General features: G+C 55.7%; 8 protein-coding genes across 8 annotated transcripts; 5 read left to right on the top strand and 3 right to left on the bottom strand.

Annotated features, from left to right (window-relative positions):
* Positions 1 to 958: 958 nt before the first annotated feature.
* On the bottom strand, positions 959 to 1,546 carry C8Q71DRAFT_726915 (uncharacterized protein; the record flags this gene model as incomplete). The annotated part of the gene is made up of 2 exons (XM_047921804.1): positions 959 to 1,426; positions 1,496 to 1,546. The coding sequence occupies 2 exons, from the start codon at positions 1,544 to 1,546 to the stop codon at positions 959 to 961; spliced, it is 519 nt and encodes a 172-aa protein (XP_047774552.1).
* Positions 1,547 to 2,059: 513 nt separating this feature from the next.
* On the top strand, positions 2,060 to 4,172 carry C8Q71DRAFT_303360 (major facilitator superfamily domain-containing protein). Its single transcript, XM_047917673.1, has 7 exons — positions 2,060 to 2,494; positions 2,547 to 2,817; positions 2,877 to 2,967; positions 3,088 to 3,364; positions 3,415 to 3,654; positions 3,720 to 3,847; positions 3,918 to 4,172. Exons 1-7 carry the CDS (start codon positions 2,308 to 2,310, stop codon positions 4,068 to 4,070), a joined length of 1,347 nt encoding a protein of 448 aa, XP_047774553.1. The 5' UTR covers positions 2,060 to 2,307; the 3' UTR covers positions 4,071 to 4,172.
* A 684-nt stretch (positions 4,173 to 4,856) lies between these two features.
* C8Q71DRAFT_882253 (uncharacterized protein) lies at positions 4,857 to 5,588 on the top strand (the record flags this gene model as incomplete). The annotated part of the gene is made up of 3 exons (XM_047928498.1): positions 4,857 to 5,130; positions 5,185 to 5,490; positions 5,543 to 5,588. Exons 1-3 carry the CDS (start codon positions 4,904 to 4,906, stop codon positions 5,586 to 5,588), a joined length of 579 nt encoding a protein of 192 aa, XP_047774554.1. The 5' UTR covers positions 4,857 to 4,903.
* C8Q71DRAFT_782530 (uncharacterized protein) lies at positions 5,522 to 6,916 on the bottom strand. The gene is made up of 2 exons (XM_047924930.1): positions 6,424 to 6,916; positions 5,522 to 6,360 (listed from the first exon to the last, which is right to left on the bottom strand). The coding sequence occupies exons 1-2, from the start codon at positions 6,671 to 6,673 to the stop codon at positions 5,747 to 5,749; spliced, it is 864 nt and encodes a 287-aa protein (XP_047774555.1). The 5' UTR covers positions 6,674 to 6,916; the 3' UTR covers positions 5,522 to 5,746.
* A 654-nt stretch (positions 6,917 to 7,570) lies between these two features.
* On the bottom strand, positions 7,571 to 8,664 carry C8Q71DRAFT_715481 (calponin homology domain-containing protein; the record flags this gene model as incomplete). Its single annotated transcript, XM_047921048.1, has 6 exons — positions 7,571 to 7,624; positions 7,677 to 7,784; positions 7,885 to 8,203; positions 8,260 to 8,297; positions 8,369 to 8,475; positions 8,544 to 8,664. The coding sequence occupies 6 exons, from the start codon at positions 8,662 to 8,664 to the stop codon at positions 7,571 to 7,573; spliced, it is 747 nt and encodes a 248-aa protein (XP_047774556.1).
* Positions 8,665 to 8,819: 155 nt separating this feature from the next.
* On the top strand, positions 8,820 to 10,239 carry C8Q71DRAFT_303444 (uncharacterized protein). Its single transcript, XM_047917675.1, has 3 exons — positions 8,820 to 8,934; positions 9,004 to 9,834; positions 9,885 to 10,239. The coding sequence occupies exons 2-3, from the start codon at positions 9,043 to 9,045 to the stop codon at positions 10,158 to 10,160; spliced, it is 1,068 nt and encodes a 355-aa protein (XP_047774557.1). The 5' UTR covers positions 8,820 to 8,934; positions 9,004 to 9,042; the 3' UTR covers positions 10,161 to 10,239.
* A 536-nt stretch (positions 10,240 to 10,775) lies between these two features.
* C8Q71DRAFT_303408 (uncharacterized protein) lies at positions 10,776 to 11,641 on the top strand. Its single transcript, XM_047917674.1, has 4 exons — positions 10,776 to 11,132; positions 11,186 to 11,224; positions 11,277 to 11,366; positions 11,425 to 11,641. Exons 1-4 carry the CDS (start codon positions 10,866 to 10,868, stop codon positions 11,443 to 11,445), a joined length of 417 nt encoding a protein of 138 aa, XP_047774558.1. The 5' UTR covers positions 10,776 to 10,865; the 3' UTR covers positions 11,446 to 11,641.
* Positions 11,642 to 13,382: 1,741 nt separating this feature from the next.
* Positions 13,383 to 14,798, top strand: C8Q71DRAFT_782541 (uncharacterized protein). The gene is made up of 7 exons (XM_047924931.1): positions 13,383 to 13,596; positions 13,655 to 13,687; positions 13,748 to 13,963; positions 14,031 to 14,174; positions 14,229 to 14,370; positions 14,426 to 14,443; positions 14,500 to 14,798. The coding sequence occupies exons 1-7, from the start codon at positions 13,510 to 13,512 to the stop codon at positions 14,700 to 14,702; spliced, it is 843 nt and encodes a 280-aa protein (XP_047774559.1). The 5' UTR covers positions 13,383 to 13,509; the 3' UTR covers positions 14,703 to 14,798.
* Positions 14,799 to 14,922: the final 124 nt, after the last annotated feature.

Here is a 14,922-nt window from a genome sequence, read left to right on the forward strand (position 1 = left end):
ATGTTAGGCGGTAATGGCCACGGTAAGGCAGCGAGGCGATGTCTGTGAGTGTCTGTTCTGTCAGCTACTTGCTAAGTACCAGAACTTTGTGTCGACGATGGGGTCGGTGTGTGGGGCACCCAGGCTCGATGCTCGTCCGTATCGGAGCTAAGCCTTAGGCTCGAGTGCACTCGGAACGTTCAATGGGAATGACATTCGTAGCTTCGACTTCAGGAGCCTGCCGCAAATTTCTCCCTGCCGATGATTCTTCACTTGTGCAGCCCCAAGGCCTCACTCCTGATCGTAGTGACTTCCGTTCTCGAGCCACGCTGTGGTCAGCGCTTGTTTGACGCGTCGCGCGACGCGCTACTGTGACGTGCACGTGCGCGGCGAACGCGTCCTGTCACATGTCACATCGCGCAGACCATCAGCCAGCGCGACTCTGGCTTGCCTTCAGAATCATACATACTGTCATACAGCGGCTGCCTAGTCGTGCTTTCTGCATTCCAATAATCCTTCGGTCACCGCCTACATCCCTCAGAGAACAGACACAATCGCTATGCGCAAAGTAACGCTTGTCCATTGTGCAATCATCATGCTCTACACGATCTGAACTCTATTATTGCCTTCCCCCATTAGTCAAGTCACTGCTTGTCTCTTTCATCCATCTCGTTACAGCATCGTATGTGCTGAATCCCTCCACAGCATACAGATAATCCATTCTCGCGACACCCTCATTACCGATCCGGAGCTCACGCAGAGCCGCAATCGCGTCGGCAGGCAGACGCGCCGCTAGCGGCTTGGGGATGATTATGCGCGCTGTGTCGGGATGTCGTGCGTGAAGGAGATCGTCCGTATCCTCCAGTGCGCGTATCTTGTACCGGGAGTGCAGGCATTGTGGGTGCCAGAGCGGCAGGATCACCCATTCTACACCGGACCCCAAGGTTAGCGAACGTTTTCATGTACAGCTGGGTGTTAACTACATGCCTCGTTTAGCATACGCCGCCTCATACGTGGCACAACACTTGGGGATGTCGCCCTCGACGAATTGCAGGTCGAGCGAATACCGCTCTATGATCTCCTGCGAGAACCGCGAGATTCCCGCACCAGGGTTGATGCCCTGCACAGTCCGCACGAACTGCGCCGCCACCTCTGGCTTCGCGAGGTCCGTTATTGACCGGACGACCTCGACGGGGACATAATCTGGCACTCCCCATATGCAATACGGATCGTACACGGGTGCAGAGCCCTCCGCTTCGCCAAGAACGATCATATCGTCCTTGAAGGGCTCGAGGTAAGTGCTATGTGACCCCGGAAACCAGCCGACGAGTAGCTGCGTGCGTCCTGCGCGGAGGTCTTGGAATGCGCGTTCGTGTGGTGCGGAGATCACTTCTGTGACTGCGACGCCGTGCGCGGCGAGTACGGCACGGATGGCTGCGGCTACTACCTATAAGGTGGATCCATAGTCAGACTGGCATCCGAGCTGGACGGAAAGAGCGAAAAGGGAAACAAGAACCTGGTGGAAGGTGAGGTCGATGACGCCTTGAGCAACAGTGACGGGCTCCATGGGTACTGAGGTTGTGAATCCTGTCGAGCCGTATGCTTTCAATTTATACTCTGATCCTGATCTCCAAGGTTTCAGAATGTGTGTCAACTCTTGGAGTGGGCTTGACACGTCTATTTCGTCTGCGTAGGCTGTTTGGACTCGGACCAAAGTCCAGCAGTGCGTCTAGACGGACCGTCCTACTCAGCAGTACGTCTTCGGAGCACGACTTCCACCGGCTTACTTATGTCTCACAATTGGTCACCGGCCTCCGGTGCAGCTCATGCTTCAGTCTTTGTAACCTGCCAGTGTTACTAGTAGGCAGTGAGCTGTACAGCAAATCGTTGTGTTATGTACGACTCATGCTGACCAAGATCACAGTAGTTCATAGGTCTAGCCATTCCCACAACTCGGTTGTTTTCTCTACCCGACTCTGGTAGTTGGAGCGAATGATCTCAATCAAGGGATCGTAAGAAGCGAAGGACGAGCATGAAATTGACCGGCGTCGCGGACCTGCACAGCGCATCGCATCGGACATTCCGCTGCCCCTGCTGGCTCGTCCGCGATCGTCCCTCCGAGTCTGCCAAATGGGGCAAAGGCCCGTCTCTCAAATCCTCGACTCGGAATTGCCGCCACTGCTCAGGTATAATCGCGGCCACCGTCCCAACTTGGTGGAGCAAATGGAGGCGTCGCTCGCCGTCTTATATACCAGTGTACCGTTATGCAGCTGCGGCCAACTTCACCGCTCCCTGTTTCTGTAGACCCCGTCCATTGACGAAGCTACTATGAACTCTGCGGCACCGACAATCAAGAGCTCCCTTGAGCAGGAGACTGAAAAGGGCGTGTCTCCTCAGCCACTACAAGAAGCTGTTGATGCCGAGCCGGACGTCGACGAGCCTCCCGATGGTGGTTTGCAAGCATGGATGACCGTTGCCGCTAGCTTTCTCGCCAGCTTCATGGCGTTTGGTGCTGGTATGTCTGGCTACTAGCTCATACAGAAAACGTTTCCCTGACTTGCCTCCAGGGAACGTCTGGGGTGTCTACCAGGACGCGTACATGAGTGACACCAGCTCGCGCTTCTCCAACGTAACAAGCCTCTTCAAGATTGGATTCGTAGGCGGCACGGCGACTGGCTTCGGCTTTGCTGTTGGCCCATTCGGTAATGTCCTTGTGTCGCGCTTCGGCATCCGAGCACCAGTGCTGCTCGGTGTGCTCATGATGTCGGTCGCGCTCCAGCTTGCGTCGATCGCCACAACGTATTGGGAACTCCTGCTTTCTCAGGGTATCATGTTCGGGTCAGTGGTTGATCATGATCTGTCATTGGAAGGTAGAGAGCTCATGGCCATGCGAATAGTATCGGAAGCTCTCTAGCGTATATCCCTGCTATTGGCCTTCCCTCGCAATGGTTCAACAAGCGTAGAGGACTAGCAACGGGTATCGCAAGTGTAAGCACCCTGTCATGTGTATTGTACCACAGTATACCAACCACTCTCATGTACCAACCACTCTCATGTACCAACCACTCTCATGTACCAACCACTCTCATGTACCAACCACTCTCACAGTCGGGCAGCGGCGTCGGCGCCGTCGTGCTCGCGCCAATCGTACAAGCCGCCATCGACGGCCTCGGCATCCCCTGGGCCCTGCGCATCGTCGGCTTCCTGTGCTTCTGCTTCGGGATGCTCGCGCTCGGCCTCCTCCGCCAGCGGACCAACGCGCACAAACGGGTTCAGTATAAGCTGTTCGATCTGACCGTGCTCCGAACGCCGACCTACCCATTCTATCTCGCCTTCGCGTTCCTCCAGTTCTTCGGCTTCATCGTGCCGATATTCTACATCCCAGGCGTGTCTGATAACAGTCGTTGTGCTTGCGGGTTCTCATAGAGAATACAGGCTATTGCACGGCACTGGGCATCTCGGGCACGAACAACTCTGCGGTTCTGTCCGTGACGGCGGTGGTCAACTCGATCGGGCGAATCATTGCAGGGAGGCTTGCAAACCAGGCGGGCGTCGTGAACGTCCTTATTGTGTTCAACTTCCTCTCAGGCGTGATGTGTCTCGCCGTCTGGCTCGTCGCAGAAGACATTGGGGTCATGATGGGATTCGCCGTCCTCTGGGGCCTGTTCAGCGGTGGTGCGTACCTGCTGGTTTGCTGTGATCGGTACATCGTAGGCTGATGACAATGTCACTCATCATAGCGTACTGGGCGTTGGCTGTGCCTGCATCTGCGAAGATCATCGGGATGGAGCGGCTCGGCTCTGCGGTCGCGATCCAATATCTCATGAACGTCATCCCGCCCATCTTCGCCTCTCCCATCGGTGCACGGGTGCGTGTCCCTCTCACGTTTCCAGCGTGTGTTCCGCGTTATTAACTAGTTCCCCTTGTGGCTGGTTCAGCTCATCTCGGCGCTACAGAGCGGTGTGTCAGAGGAGAGCCGCGAGGCGTACAGGTACCTTATCGTGTTCAGTGCGCTCACGTCCGTCGTGGCGTCCCTGCTGCTCGTGCCCGTCAGGCTGCGTTATAGCCGGCAGTTGATAGCAAAAGTCTGATGTGTTCCCAATGCCGTCGCACGCCATACATTGACTACTCACGTCCATCTTTCAATGTCCACGAAGTCATCGAAGTGAAGACAATCTATGTGGTACGTCTAGCCCAAGCCTCGGAGCACGCATGTGCTCTATGCCTGGTCACTAGCGACCTATGGTTTAAGAGGCACGCGAAGTATCAGACCAGCCAGTCGCATCCTTGGCAGCCCTAGTGCATGCGCTAAAGCGTAGGTGTCCATGTCGGTGCAATAATTGATAGCCTCCTCCACATCACCAAGCCTAGTGTCCTGATTGATACTCACCGGCACCCAGCTAGCCGGCACTGGTAGCCTGTAGGTGAACAAGGTGGCGGCAAACACATATGTACTTACACACGTCAGTGATGCGGGAACCGCAGAGAGATGCGTCTCGATATTACCGGTCGACTGATCGCGTAAATCGTGACATGGCGAAGGAGACTGGACAAGCCTGCCGACCTGACAGTGATCTGCCAGCCTTCAAGTTGAGGGGTGTCTCTTCGCGACCACGTGACCTTCGACACGTATATAGCCGCGCCTTCGACGCGTTTGTGGCGTTCGCGTCGTTCAGCAACGAAGTGCCACATACGTCGGTTCAGCCGACCATTATGTTTATGTGACTTACTATTACGTGCCCAGAAATGACTTCAAAGTCAATAAATCGGCTCCGACGCCACCGAACCAATCCGGGTGTTCCTTTGTCTAGGAAGTGGCCACATGGCCATATAAGGTTCAAGTTAGGGAGGATGCGCGGGCATCGCCAGCTCCCCACCTCCCGTCCACCCTCGTCATCTCCTTCACTGTGCCACAACCTAGGACATGTCGACGTCAGCTACCGCTCGATATATCCCGACGCCATCACAAAAGAAACCCCTTATGGACCATTCGAAGGTTCATCGAGCGATAGCTTTCTCTCCGAGTCCTCAAACACTGGTGCTTCGCAGGAGGTCGTCTCATGGCCCATCGCCACTTGGAAAGTCCGTGATCATGCCAGTGAAGCCGGACAGCCCCAAGCCGCCACAGAGGACAGTCCGTAGGCATTCCGAGTACGAGGCTTAGTCAGTTCCTCGGCGTATATGCTCACCAAATGAAAAACACAGGAACCAAGACGAGGCTCAAAACACGGACGTAGAGTCAATTTCGGGGTCTGATCGATCCTTGGATAACGTGGAAGCTGCACGACAATCAAGCATGGCAAACACGCCGTTCAAGGGTGGCCATGCTGTTGACCTGAAGACCACTTCCGCGTCAACTGTAAACGAGACAGGTGATGCAGAAGACGAAGACGCGCCTGAAGATGAACTCGACCAGTTGTTAGAAGAGTTCCGGGGATGGAAGCTCGACATGAAGCATCTGATGGAGGACTTCAAGGCACAGCTGGACGAGCTGCAGGAAGACTTCTCAAAGTATGCTTCATGTTGCTGAGCTGAAACCACTGCTTACCTTGTTACGCCACAGGACTCTGCGAGCGATCCCTACAGACGTCGCCGCTATGCCATTGTAGAGCCCACATGCTTTGGTCTCCAAAATATACAATAGGATGTATCCTCGAGGTGCTTAGTACAATACGGGTATATACAGTAGATGTAAGGAGTGTGTAGCAATCTTGTCTCTCGTAAAATCAGTGTATGATAAATAATGTGCGAAGTCCCATATATCACATCACTGAGTGAACGTAGCACTCATGGCACTCAGCGGCACCGCCGAGAACTGCGGGGAGGCTTGGTCCAGTGGCGAGGACCCAGGCTTGCTCCTGTCGATGCAGAACGACAAAGGCCTCGGCACCGACTGGATCTTGCTCTTCCGCTTCTTCTTTGCCTTCTCCTTGAGCCCTTCTGCAGCTTCCGCGATGGCCGCTGTGGCCGACACCAAACCAGCTCTAGCGGCCATGAGGCTGCCAGCTCGTGATGCTGGGCGCTCGGCGCCACCGTGCGTGGGCGAGGTCACAATAATGCGGCTCCCGGCACTGAACGGCGTGGGCGAGGTTACGCGCTCTTGCGCGACGAGGGATGGAGTGGGCGAAGTGACGCGGTTCGCGATGAGAGACGGAGTGCGCCCGCGCTCTTCAGCCCTGTACACCGCTATCTCTGTCCACGAGTCAAGGTCGTTCGCCTGGCCGGCGAATTCAGGTGGGACTGCGTCGTATGTCAAGGTGGTGACGTTGAGGTCGGACTCCGGAGAGAGGGCTCGTGAGGGAGGGGACAGGGAGCGATCAGGGCGAGAGAAGGAGACAGCATCCGGCGTGATGTACGGCGTGATGATGTATGGCTTCATATCTGGAATGTAGCCACCTTGAGCTCTATCGACAAAGTGACGAGACTCAATGAAGAAATACGCACCATCAGCGGCGTCGAACTCTCCGGACATCGCGTAGTGCCAAGGAGCGCGTTGTTTTCTCCTCCGCCAGAAGTACCAGCCTAGGACGACGAGCAAGACAAACACAACCACTCCCCCGATCACGCCTCCAACAATCGCGCCCACATCGGCGTGGCTCTCATCAGGACCATTGTTGAATGGAATTAGATGTTCGACCGTCGGTGTTGTGTGCTCAGCAGCAGCGGTCGAAGTTGTGTTTGTTCGTGGCGGCATTCGTGCAAAGGTAGACAGAAGGTAGGCGAGCAACGAGACGAAAGCAGAGGATTGAGGTGAATGCGTGATACACACGAGGTGGAGCCAGTTCCAACGAGACTTCGTGAATTGTGCGCGGGCACTCAGGCAGTTGACGTTATGTGGTCGTGACTGGCAAGGAGACAACGATCAGCGCCCACGCACAAGGGTGATACTGTACCATTCTGTATTAGTGACTCACTAGGGGTACGAATAGGAGGATGTTCGTCTTCAACGTGTGCAGTCCTTTAACCGGCTCGGGAGACCTGCTCCTAGATCCAGTGGATGTGAAGATGAGCTGCTGTGATCCTGACCCAAGGACAGTCGTCGACGTCAGAAAAATTACTACAAGGCGGAAGAAATGGGGGACAGGCAAGATTAAAACAAAGGACTAAGGCTACAGGGTCTACGAGGCCGCAGGCGTGTTCATGCCATCTTAGCAGTATTCAAGGCTTACGCTAGGGGCAGTGCTGCCAAAGCCAACGTGTGCGCAGCGATGTTGCCCAGGACAAGCGTCGGTCGCGTCTACGACCCGAGCTTGAGCGGCGTCGGCCCAGATACCCTACGATCAGCGCCCAGACGCGAAGATGATGTCGACCAATAGTCTCGCACCATTCACAACGTAACGGCGTTCACGGCTGGTTGCCGCGAGGACTGCATGCGTATACAGCTCTGCTTCCCGGCGCGGGTCAAGCTGGCGCATCGGACGACGGACAGACCGCCACGAGCGAGGATCCGAGTTTGAGCCGAGAAAGAGTGGCGATACATTGAGGTATACGAGGCCCTGGAGACAACAACACAAAGCTATTTGAGTACGAGAATGGTCGATATTACGCCACAAGGCATCATGTATTTCATGTAGGCTTCCGTATAGATCTGTCAGAACGTCTCCTCCTCGTCAACGGCACCTCCCTCCGGTACTTCGAAGCCCTCCTGAATAGCACTAAGCCGAGGCAATAGGTTGAAAAGAAAGCGGCGTACACACCTCTGTAGAGTAGAGAATCTTCTGTATGTCACGCATCAACGGGTCGTCCTTGCCTTCCGCCTCGAGGGCTTCAAGTTGTCCCTGGACAAGGATCTCGATGTCGCGCAACTGTAGCACGTGACTTCAGTATACCAGCCACGATCGCGCTCGGCCGCGCCGGAACGACGAGCAACCCGACACGGAAGAGATGAGACGATTATGAGCTCACCTTGGAGAAATAGAAATCCCGCTCTTTCTCGAGGCCCTCCAGGTGCGTTGACATTTCGCGTAGCTGCGCCTGGAGGTTCTGCACAAGCTCGTTCGGCTGCGTTGACCCAGCTCGGTGGCCGCTAATGGGAGTTCGCCCGCCGGCTCGGGGTGCACCGGTGTGCAGAGTAGTAGAGCTACCGCGGGACGGCGCGAGTGGCGCGATGGTGGCAGGTGTGTCTGTGGGAGCGCCGCGTCGTCGAGCGACGGCGTCGTAGCCCTGGCCTCCGTAGTTCGTGTCCCAAAAGCGCTTGATCCACTGGAGGAACTCCAGGTTGTCCCTAGACAGTGCCACGACGAGTGAGAACAACGAAACGCTGAGGAATATCGGACGCACTGCATCTTGCATTTGACAAGCTTCTCCACGACAATGGGCTGTAAGAGCGCGTCAGCTATCGGCATTCACGATCGTGCGAAGGACATGGGCTCGTCCTGGCCCGACGCACCTTCTCGACCTTGTGTGAACGGAAGACGTTTTGCAGAATCTTGAAGTTTGCGATGAACTCGTACTCATGCTTGGCGTTCATCTTGACACGCGCCATTGGCACATCGCCTATATCGAGCGTACGCTGATGTATTATCACTCTGCCGCTCGTGCCATTCACAAAGAATTTGACTGACCAAAGACCGAATCCATAATCTGACAATACGCGCCGCCCGTCCCGCATTGCTCGACTTTGGTGTAGTTGACTTGAAGGAGGTCGTTGAGCCAAGCCAGTAGTTCTGTCCTGGACTCGCCCATGTCGTCGCTTGTGCTTTAGCGGGGGTGCAGAGGCGAAGAAAGCGTAGATGGTGTCGGATGAAGACAAGTCACAATTGAAGTCGCGCTCGCCCGCGCGCGAGTGGCGGCAGCGGACAAAGCCACGCCAACACGCCGGCCACAGCCGCTCTCTGTCTTTCACAACCATCCAGGACCACAACACCCCTGCGTCTTGTATCAAAACACCTGAACATTGACTATTGGGTCTACAAGAAGGATATTATCACGCAGCCAAAGAGAAAACTATACGAGGTACGCTGAAATACTCAACGTCGCTTCCGACAGTCCAATCCTCATCTCTTTCGAATTCCTCCCGACCAGTTCGCCAAAATCGATACTTCGCTTCAGCTTGCAGGCACCATGGCCACTCTACCGCAGGAGCTCTACGGCCAGATCGTGCAGTGGACGCAAACGAACACCCAGCTCGCTTTGGCGCAGACATCCAAGGCCTTTCAAAGAGGCGCGGAAAGTCAGCTCTACCAAGCCTTGTTCCTGCGCGATGCCAATGTGGCATACAAAGCCTGTGTGGCCGTGACCACTCGTGATGGCGAGCGCGGGCCGTACTTACGCAAGTTCTGGTTTTATCATCGGACGAACAACCGCGTCGACTCTCTTCCGGAACGACTCTGGCTGAGAATCAAAGCGGCGTTGGATGTCGCGGTCAATCTCGAGATACTGCTGATGTACGACCCTGCGCTGACCAACACCTGGGTGCTCAGCGCCACGGACATCAAGTTCCAGCTCCAGGAGGCGAACCTCGGGTTGCAGTGGGACAAGACCCTGGTCGAGTTCCTCGAGACGCAGGAAGGTCTGACGTACCTACATGTCGAGGATTCGCTCGAAGATGGCCCTCTGGCTGCCATCAGCCCAGGGAAACTCCAGTCTCTCAAAACCTTCCAGGGACCACCTTTGGTGGTCGCTGAGCTCCTTACTTGCCCACTCACTCATCTCCAAGTCGAGGTCGAGAACGAGACGGCGGCAATTGTGCCTACGGTTATGTTGGACGTCGGCAGGATCATGAAGAATCTTCGTAGTCTACACATCGTCTACCTGCCTGAACAGATGGCGCTGGAACTATTCCAGCTCATCTCCTCGTCAGCCTATGCTCCCACCTTGCAGTTCCTCGGGGCGTTACCGTATCCAATGCAGAACGTGAGCTGTCATCCTGGCAACGTTGACGTCTCTGATTGACCAGTTCACAGCGCTATGAAGTGCACCGCTGCCTAATGAAACTCTACTCCCTCGAGCTGATCGAGTTGGATGTGACGGCTTGGGCGCCACAGCCATACGATTGCTATCAACGCATGCTGGCGGCTGAGCTGCGGACGTTCTGTCCAAAGATCGCCTACGTCGGCCTCTGGATTGGCAACCTCCATTGCGTGTGGATTTACCAGGACGAGGAGTGGACGAGCACGCGTGCGAGTGGGCGCTTGCCGCAGCAGGAGACGCTGTGGCGGAACTGGCCTTGGATCAGGTAGACGAGGCGCTCGTACCTGTGCCACTGGGATAGTCCTGACCGCATGAGGAGGCTATGTAGAGAGCGATGTGGGCAGTCAAAACGGAGCTTCACAGCCTGATCTGGTATAGGACGGACGGAAATGAGGCTTTGATAGTGACTTCGGTAGGCCATGGCGTCTCAAAGCAGGGCCGCGTGGCTGTCCTGCGGACAAAGCGTAGGTACGTGGTATGCGGATTCCAGTCATAACACATGTACAGAATAAGTACCTTCGTCGGGGTCGGAACCGGTTTCTGACTCGCCGAATGATAGACCATCTGGCTGAGATCGCTCGATGCCGCGATACCGGAGCTGTCCACTCAGCAGCAGCGGCTGCAGCGCTTGCAAACGCGCTTTGATTGCTTTGAAGCTCGCTCGACCGAGCAACACCCCCGTCCGGTGCCCAAAGCCGCTCATCATCTCGGATCTCCCCCTGCCGCAGGTGCGATCTGTTCAAAGCAACCTGTGACCGTCCCCGGCATCCGCCGCGTAGGCCCGTGTTGGCCATATCCGGCGGGGAGAACTGCAAGCAGCGACCGCCTCGCGCGTGGCGTCTCGCTTTGCCTGCTTATCCCAGCGGGTTCCCGCTCGTGGCAATCATGGCAGGCGTAACAGGTTGCTGTGGCGTCGATTCATACACTTATAGGGTCCAGCCCTGCGCGGGGCCCATTGTTCTGCTGCAGTACTAATGCACCCCGCCTCCGCCTGCTCCTCCGCCGCGTCCTCTCCCTCTTCCTCCTACCTGTACCTCCCTGGGCCCCTGCTGAGCATGCAATCGACGCGTCAACCCGGCTCGAGCCCGACAGCTTCGACGCCCTCGACGCCACCAGCGTCGATTGCAGCGCTGCCCAGCCTGGCGCATTCGCTCTCGTCGTTCCCGACGATGACGACTGTGACAAAGGACATGGTGCACTACGGAACGTCAAGACAGCAGAGGGAGGTCAGCGAGGCGAAGGTATGTGGCGTGCGATTGTTCGTCGTCGACGCGGCTGACGCGTTGCCTTTCAGTTGAATGAAGCTCTGCTTCGGTCCAAGCAGAGGCAACCCGTGAGTCCCTCATAGCACACAGCACGTCCTGTCTTACTCACGCTACTGGCAGGTCTCGCCGCCACAATCCCCCGGTCGCACTACGCGTCGTCCGGACGAGGACGACGAGTCACCACTCATGATGACGCCGCGGAAACGCAAGGTAAGCAGGGTTCCTCGCGACGGACACTCGGAACGCCCCGCTCATGTTCACGCCACAGGTCAAGAACGCCTCATCGTGAGTGTCCGCCAATGATTACCGCCAACGTGGTAGCACCGCCGCACCATACCCGAGCTGCGCGGAGGCACAGTCGTCCTCCCGTAGCACCCGGCCGCCGGACATCCCACTCACTTTCCCTCCTTCCCGTCAATCGCTTCGTTTGTAATCAAGAATTCTACCATTTGTTCACGACCACGCTATGTATCGCATCTCGCAACAAGACTCCCTCGTGCATCGTCTACCATACCACCACCGACACCACGCTCGACGCGTTCGGTCAAGCTAATGTGCGCATCTTTATCTCTGCAAGGTTATTCTGGAGGGCCTGGTGCATCGGTTCTGGATTGGATGGACACGCAATCGTTTGTAATGACATTATGGGTTATTGGGCTGAGTCCTGACGAATAGACATTATGCTATGGCTATGGATGCTTTTTGGGTGTCGTCGATGCGGTCCGATGTCCGCATGCATTTCTGCTATTGGGAGAGCAATTCGCGTTGACAGCCCTGTGGCCCGAAGCCTGACGCCGGTGGCACCGTATGGCCCACCACACGCGCGTGCTGCCAGGAGACTGGCACCGACGTATGGTGGACCTTGGGTAGGCCACGTTGGTACGGAACATCGTCACTGCCTAGAGCCGAGACCGATTAGATGGTCGACCAGATTGAGGTGGTGGCGAGATAAACCATCGACGGACTTACCGCGGAAGCTGCACAGAAGCGTGAAGCCAAAATGCCAGAGTGCCTCCGTCGCGCATCTGGGCACGCAAAGCCTGCATTATGTACAAGTGACGGTAAATCGGGAGTGCGCCGCAAGAGCTATTGGATTCGCGCCTTCGCGTTCAGTAGAGCGAGGTCATGAGACAAACCCACCGGCACGTCAACCGCTACTACCACAGGTGGACGCTGGTTCGGACTGAGAATGATAAGTATCTGCGATGCACGTTAACGTTATACGGGGGTACAGCTGAGATCCGGTGGCCCGCTCAAGGAGCTACAGAGCGGAGTGTAATTCGTTCGTCTTTCATCACTGACCGCACACAAGAAGTGCGTTCGGGACCAGTCGAGAGGGCGCTCAGGAGTCCAGGGAAGTGCCCTCAAGCACGTTTGCACGCCACTGGACCGGATGGAAATGAGGGTGCGTCCGCCGCAACTCGCTTCTGGAGCCTGACTGAAGGTCTAGAGAAACGTATGAAATCAAGGACGCATGGATGTGAATGAATTACGGCTACAGAGTCAGTCGACCAAGCGCGACGATCATGCGAAGCTTTGGTCGACACAGTCCACACTCATCTCGAGGCATCATGATGTCGACTTCTGAAGACTTTCTGAGCCGTATCAGACGATCGCGCGATGGTGAAGAACGGGGCAATATAAGTACACAGAGACGTAGGGATTGCATAGCGGGGAATTCAGTGAACCCATCGGACCTTTTCAGATACGAGGAAGGCATACTCAGAACAAGGTCTGTTCTTCAACACAACCGAAGCTACGTAGATCCGCTACAGCGTGCATTACCAAACCTCTCGCTGCTCTGGCATTTGTATGCCTAATGACAAACGTGCTGATCGCGAATGTGGTAATAACCATGGACGGGTCACTGTGCGTTTGTTGTCCAGGTTCCGGGTTGCTGGCCATCAGGGCTCAGAGCTCCAGAGGTCAGGACGACGCGCACAATCCACGTTCCCTGGGAGAGCAAGGTACTGGACTTCTCAAGTCTAGCAACTTGGATTTTGGATGCCTACATCGTCATTGTACCACTCACCGAATCTGGATTCCTTCTCGGACACGATCGACTGTCTGATCCGAGATCCAACGCTGTATTTAGTAGCGTCTCATGGGTGGTGGAACACGTAAAAGGTGAAGATGGCGATTTGCGCGACTGTGGCTGAGACTCGTGCGAGAACACCACATGGTCAGCTGTATCTCAAAATGGCAGGTATAGTATTCAGCTTCGTCCCATGATCATCAACTGACCTGAAACACCCGTCAGTCCCCGCACTCCTGCTGCAGTCTTCTACTGCCTGGCTAGCACTTGAACAACAACCACCGTGAAACGTACCCGTCGTGATACCGGCCGGGCAAGATGGACTCGCTGAAGTCTCACGGGTTGTTTGACGTGGCAGGGAAGGTGGTATTGGTTACAGGAGGCAGCCGCGGGATCGGAAAGATGGTATGGGTATCACAATGCTTCCCACTTTCAGCGACTAGCTCATACTCCTCATCTTTAGATTGCCGCGGGCTTTGTGGCTAACGGGGCCAAGGTGCGATGATCCAAGTTCCGAAATGCATGCTCAGGGGTAAACTTGAAGATGTGGCGCCAGGTGTACATATCCTCTCGTTCAGCCAAGGATTGTGACGCAACCGCGAAGGAGCTCAATGAAGCTGGCCCCGGGACATGCATCCCAGTGCCTGCGGATCTACAAAAGCTCGAACAGGTAGACATGCTCGTGCGGGAGCTATCAGCGAAAGAGGACGTGTTGCACGTGTTGGTGAACAACGCTGGAGCGACTTGGGGTGAAGACATCGACGAATACCCTGTAAGAGCCTCTCTGTCGTGATGAAGCGAGCCAAACTCGACTATTCATGCTCATTACACATATTTAGGATGCGGCATTCACCAAGGTCATGACTCTCAACACGCAGAGAGTCTTCACGTTGACACAGAAATGTCTCCCGTTGCTCCGCGCAGCCGCAGCGCGTGGCGGTATGGATGGAGATGTCTACAGAGACCCAGCACGAATTATCAACGTTAGTCACTCCCTACCTCCTCTGGATGACTCTGACCCGTCAGGTATGATGCAGATTGGTTCCGTCGACGGACTACGCTCTCCACCGCAAGAGACGTATGCCTACTCAGCTTCCAAAGCTGCTCTACATCACTTGAGTAGGCATCTCGCGGGCAGACTCGGCTTTGAGGGTATCACCTGCAATACGCTCGCTTGTGGTAAGTGACACCTTCCATGTCAGTCACACCTGCTGACAAGTTACCGACCATGTAGGTCCCTTCGAAAGCAAGAGTGAGTTCCGCTTTGTGTCAAGATCCGTATCCTGCTTATTACTCTCCACCCGACAGTGATGGCACACACCCTCCGTACCAAAGGCGACTTGATCAAGACGATGAACCCTCTGCAGCGTATCGGCACGCCGGAGGACGTCACAGGGGCGGCTGTCTTCCTCGCGAGTCGCGCCGGCTCGTACGTCAATGGCGCTACTATTACAGTGGATGGAGGTCAGATTGTGGCCACGCGCTCCATGATTCCTACTGCGAAGTTGTGACGGTGTGCGAGATCTCATCATGTTGTATATGAAATTTCTGCTTGCTGTACTGATAATGCCGATCGCATATGCTGACGACTCTTTCATATGGTGTGCATCCGCCGTTCGGTACCCTTCCTGGACCGTCGGACTCATGGCGTCTGCCGAAGTCCCCGTTAGCCACTGCCTATCTATGCAGACCTTGCGCATGAACTACGTACACAGAACAGCAGCCTGCATG

Source organism: Rhodofomes roseus (genome assembly GCF_022264815.1).
Source record: "Rhodofomes roseus strain CIRM-BRFM 1785 chromosome Unknown C8Q71scaffold_26, whole genome shotgun sequence".
NCBI lineage: Eukaryota > Fungi > Basidiomycota > Agaricomycetes > Polyporales > Fomitopsidaceae > Rhodofomes > Rhodofomes roseus.

Coding starts and splice junctions, on each gene's coding strand:
- C8Q71DRAFT_303408 (XM_047917674.1), top strand. CDS start 10,866: ATGCACCCCGCCTCCGCCTGCTCCTCCGCCGCGTCCTCTCCCTCTTCC. Junction 11,133..11,185: donor GGGAGGTCAGCGAGGCGAAG/GTATGTGGCGTG, acceptor GTTGCCTTTCAG/TTGAATGAAGCTCTGCTTCG. Junction 11,367..11,424: donor TGACGCCGCGGAAACGCAAG/GTAAGCAGGGTT, acceptor TTCACGCCACAG/GTCAAGAACGCCTCATCGTG.
- C8Q71DRAFT_782541 (XM_047924931.1), top strand. CDS start 13,510: ATGGACTCGCTGAAGTCTCACGGGTTGTTTGACGTGGCAGGGAAGGTG. Junction 13,688..13,747: donor TTGTGGCTAACGGGGCCAAG/GTGCGATGATCC, acceptor ATGTGGCGCCAG/GTGTACATATCCTCTCGTTC. Junction 14,175..14,228: donor ACCCAGCACGAATTATCAAC/GTTAGTCACTCC, acceptor GGTATGATGCAG/ATTGGTTCCGTCGACGGACT.
- C8Q71DRAFT_303444 (XM_047917675.1), top strand. CDS start 9,043: ATGGCCACTCTACCGCAGGAGCTCTACGGCCAGATCGTGCAGTGGACG. Junction 9,835..9,884: donor TACCGTATCCAATGCAGAAC/GTGAGCTGTCAT, acceptor ACCAGTTCACAG/CGCTATGAAGTGCACCGCTG.
- C8Q71DRAFT_303360 (XM_047917673.1), top strand. CDS start 2,308: ATGAACTCTGCGGCACCGACAATCAAGAGCTCCCTTGAGCAGGAGACT. Junction 2,495..2,546: donor CTTCATGGCGTTTGGTGCTG/GTATGTCTGGCT, acceptor ACTTGCCTCCAG/GGAACGTCTGGGGTGTCTAC. Junction 3,848..3,917: donor CCTCTCCCATCGGTGCACGG/GTGCGTGTCCCT, acceptor TGGCTGGTTCAG/CTCATCTCGGCGCTACAGAG.
- C8Q71DRAFT_782530 (XM_047924930.1), bottom strand. CDS start 6,673: ATGCCGCCACGAACAAACACAACTTCGACCGCTGCTGCTGAGCACACA. Junction 6,361..6,423: donor AGAGTTCGACGCCGCTGATG/GTGCGTATTTCT, acceptor GCTACATTCCAG/ATATGAAGCCATACATCATC.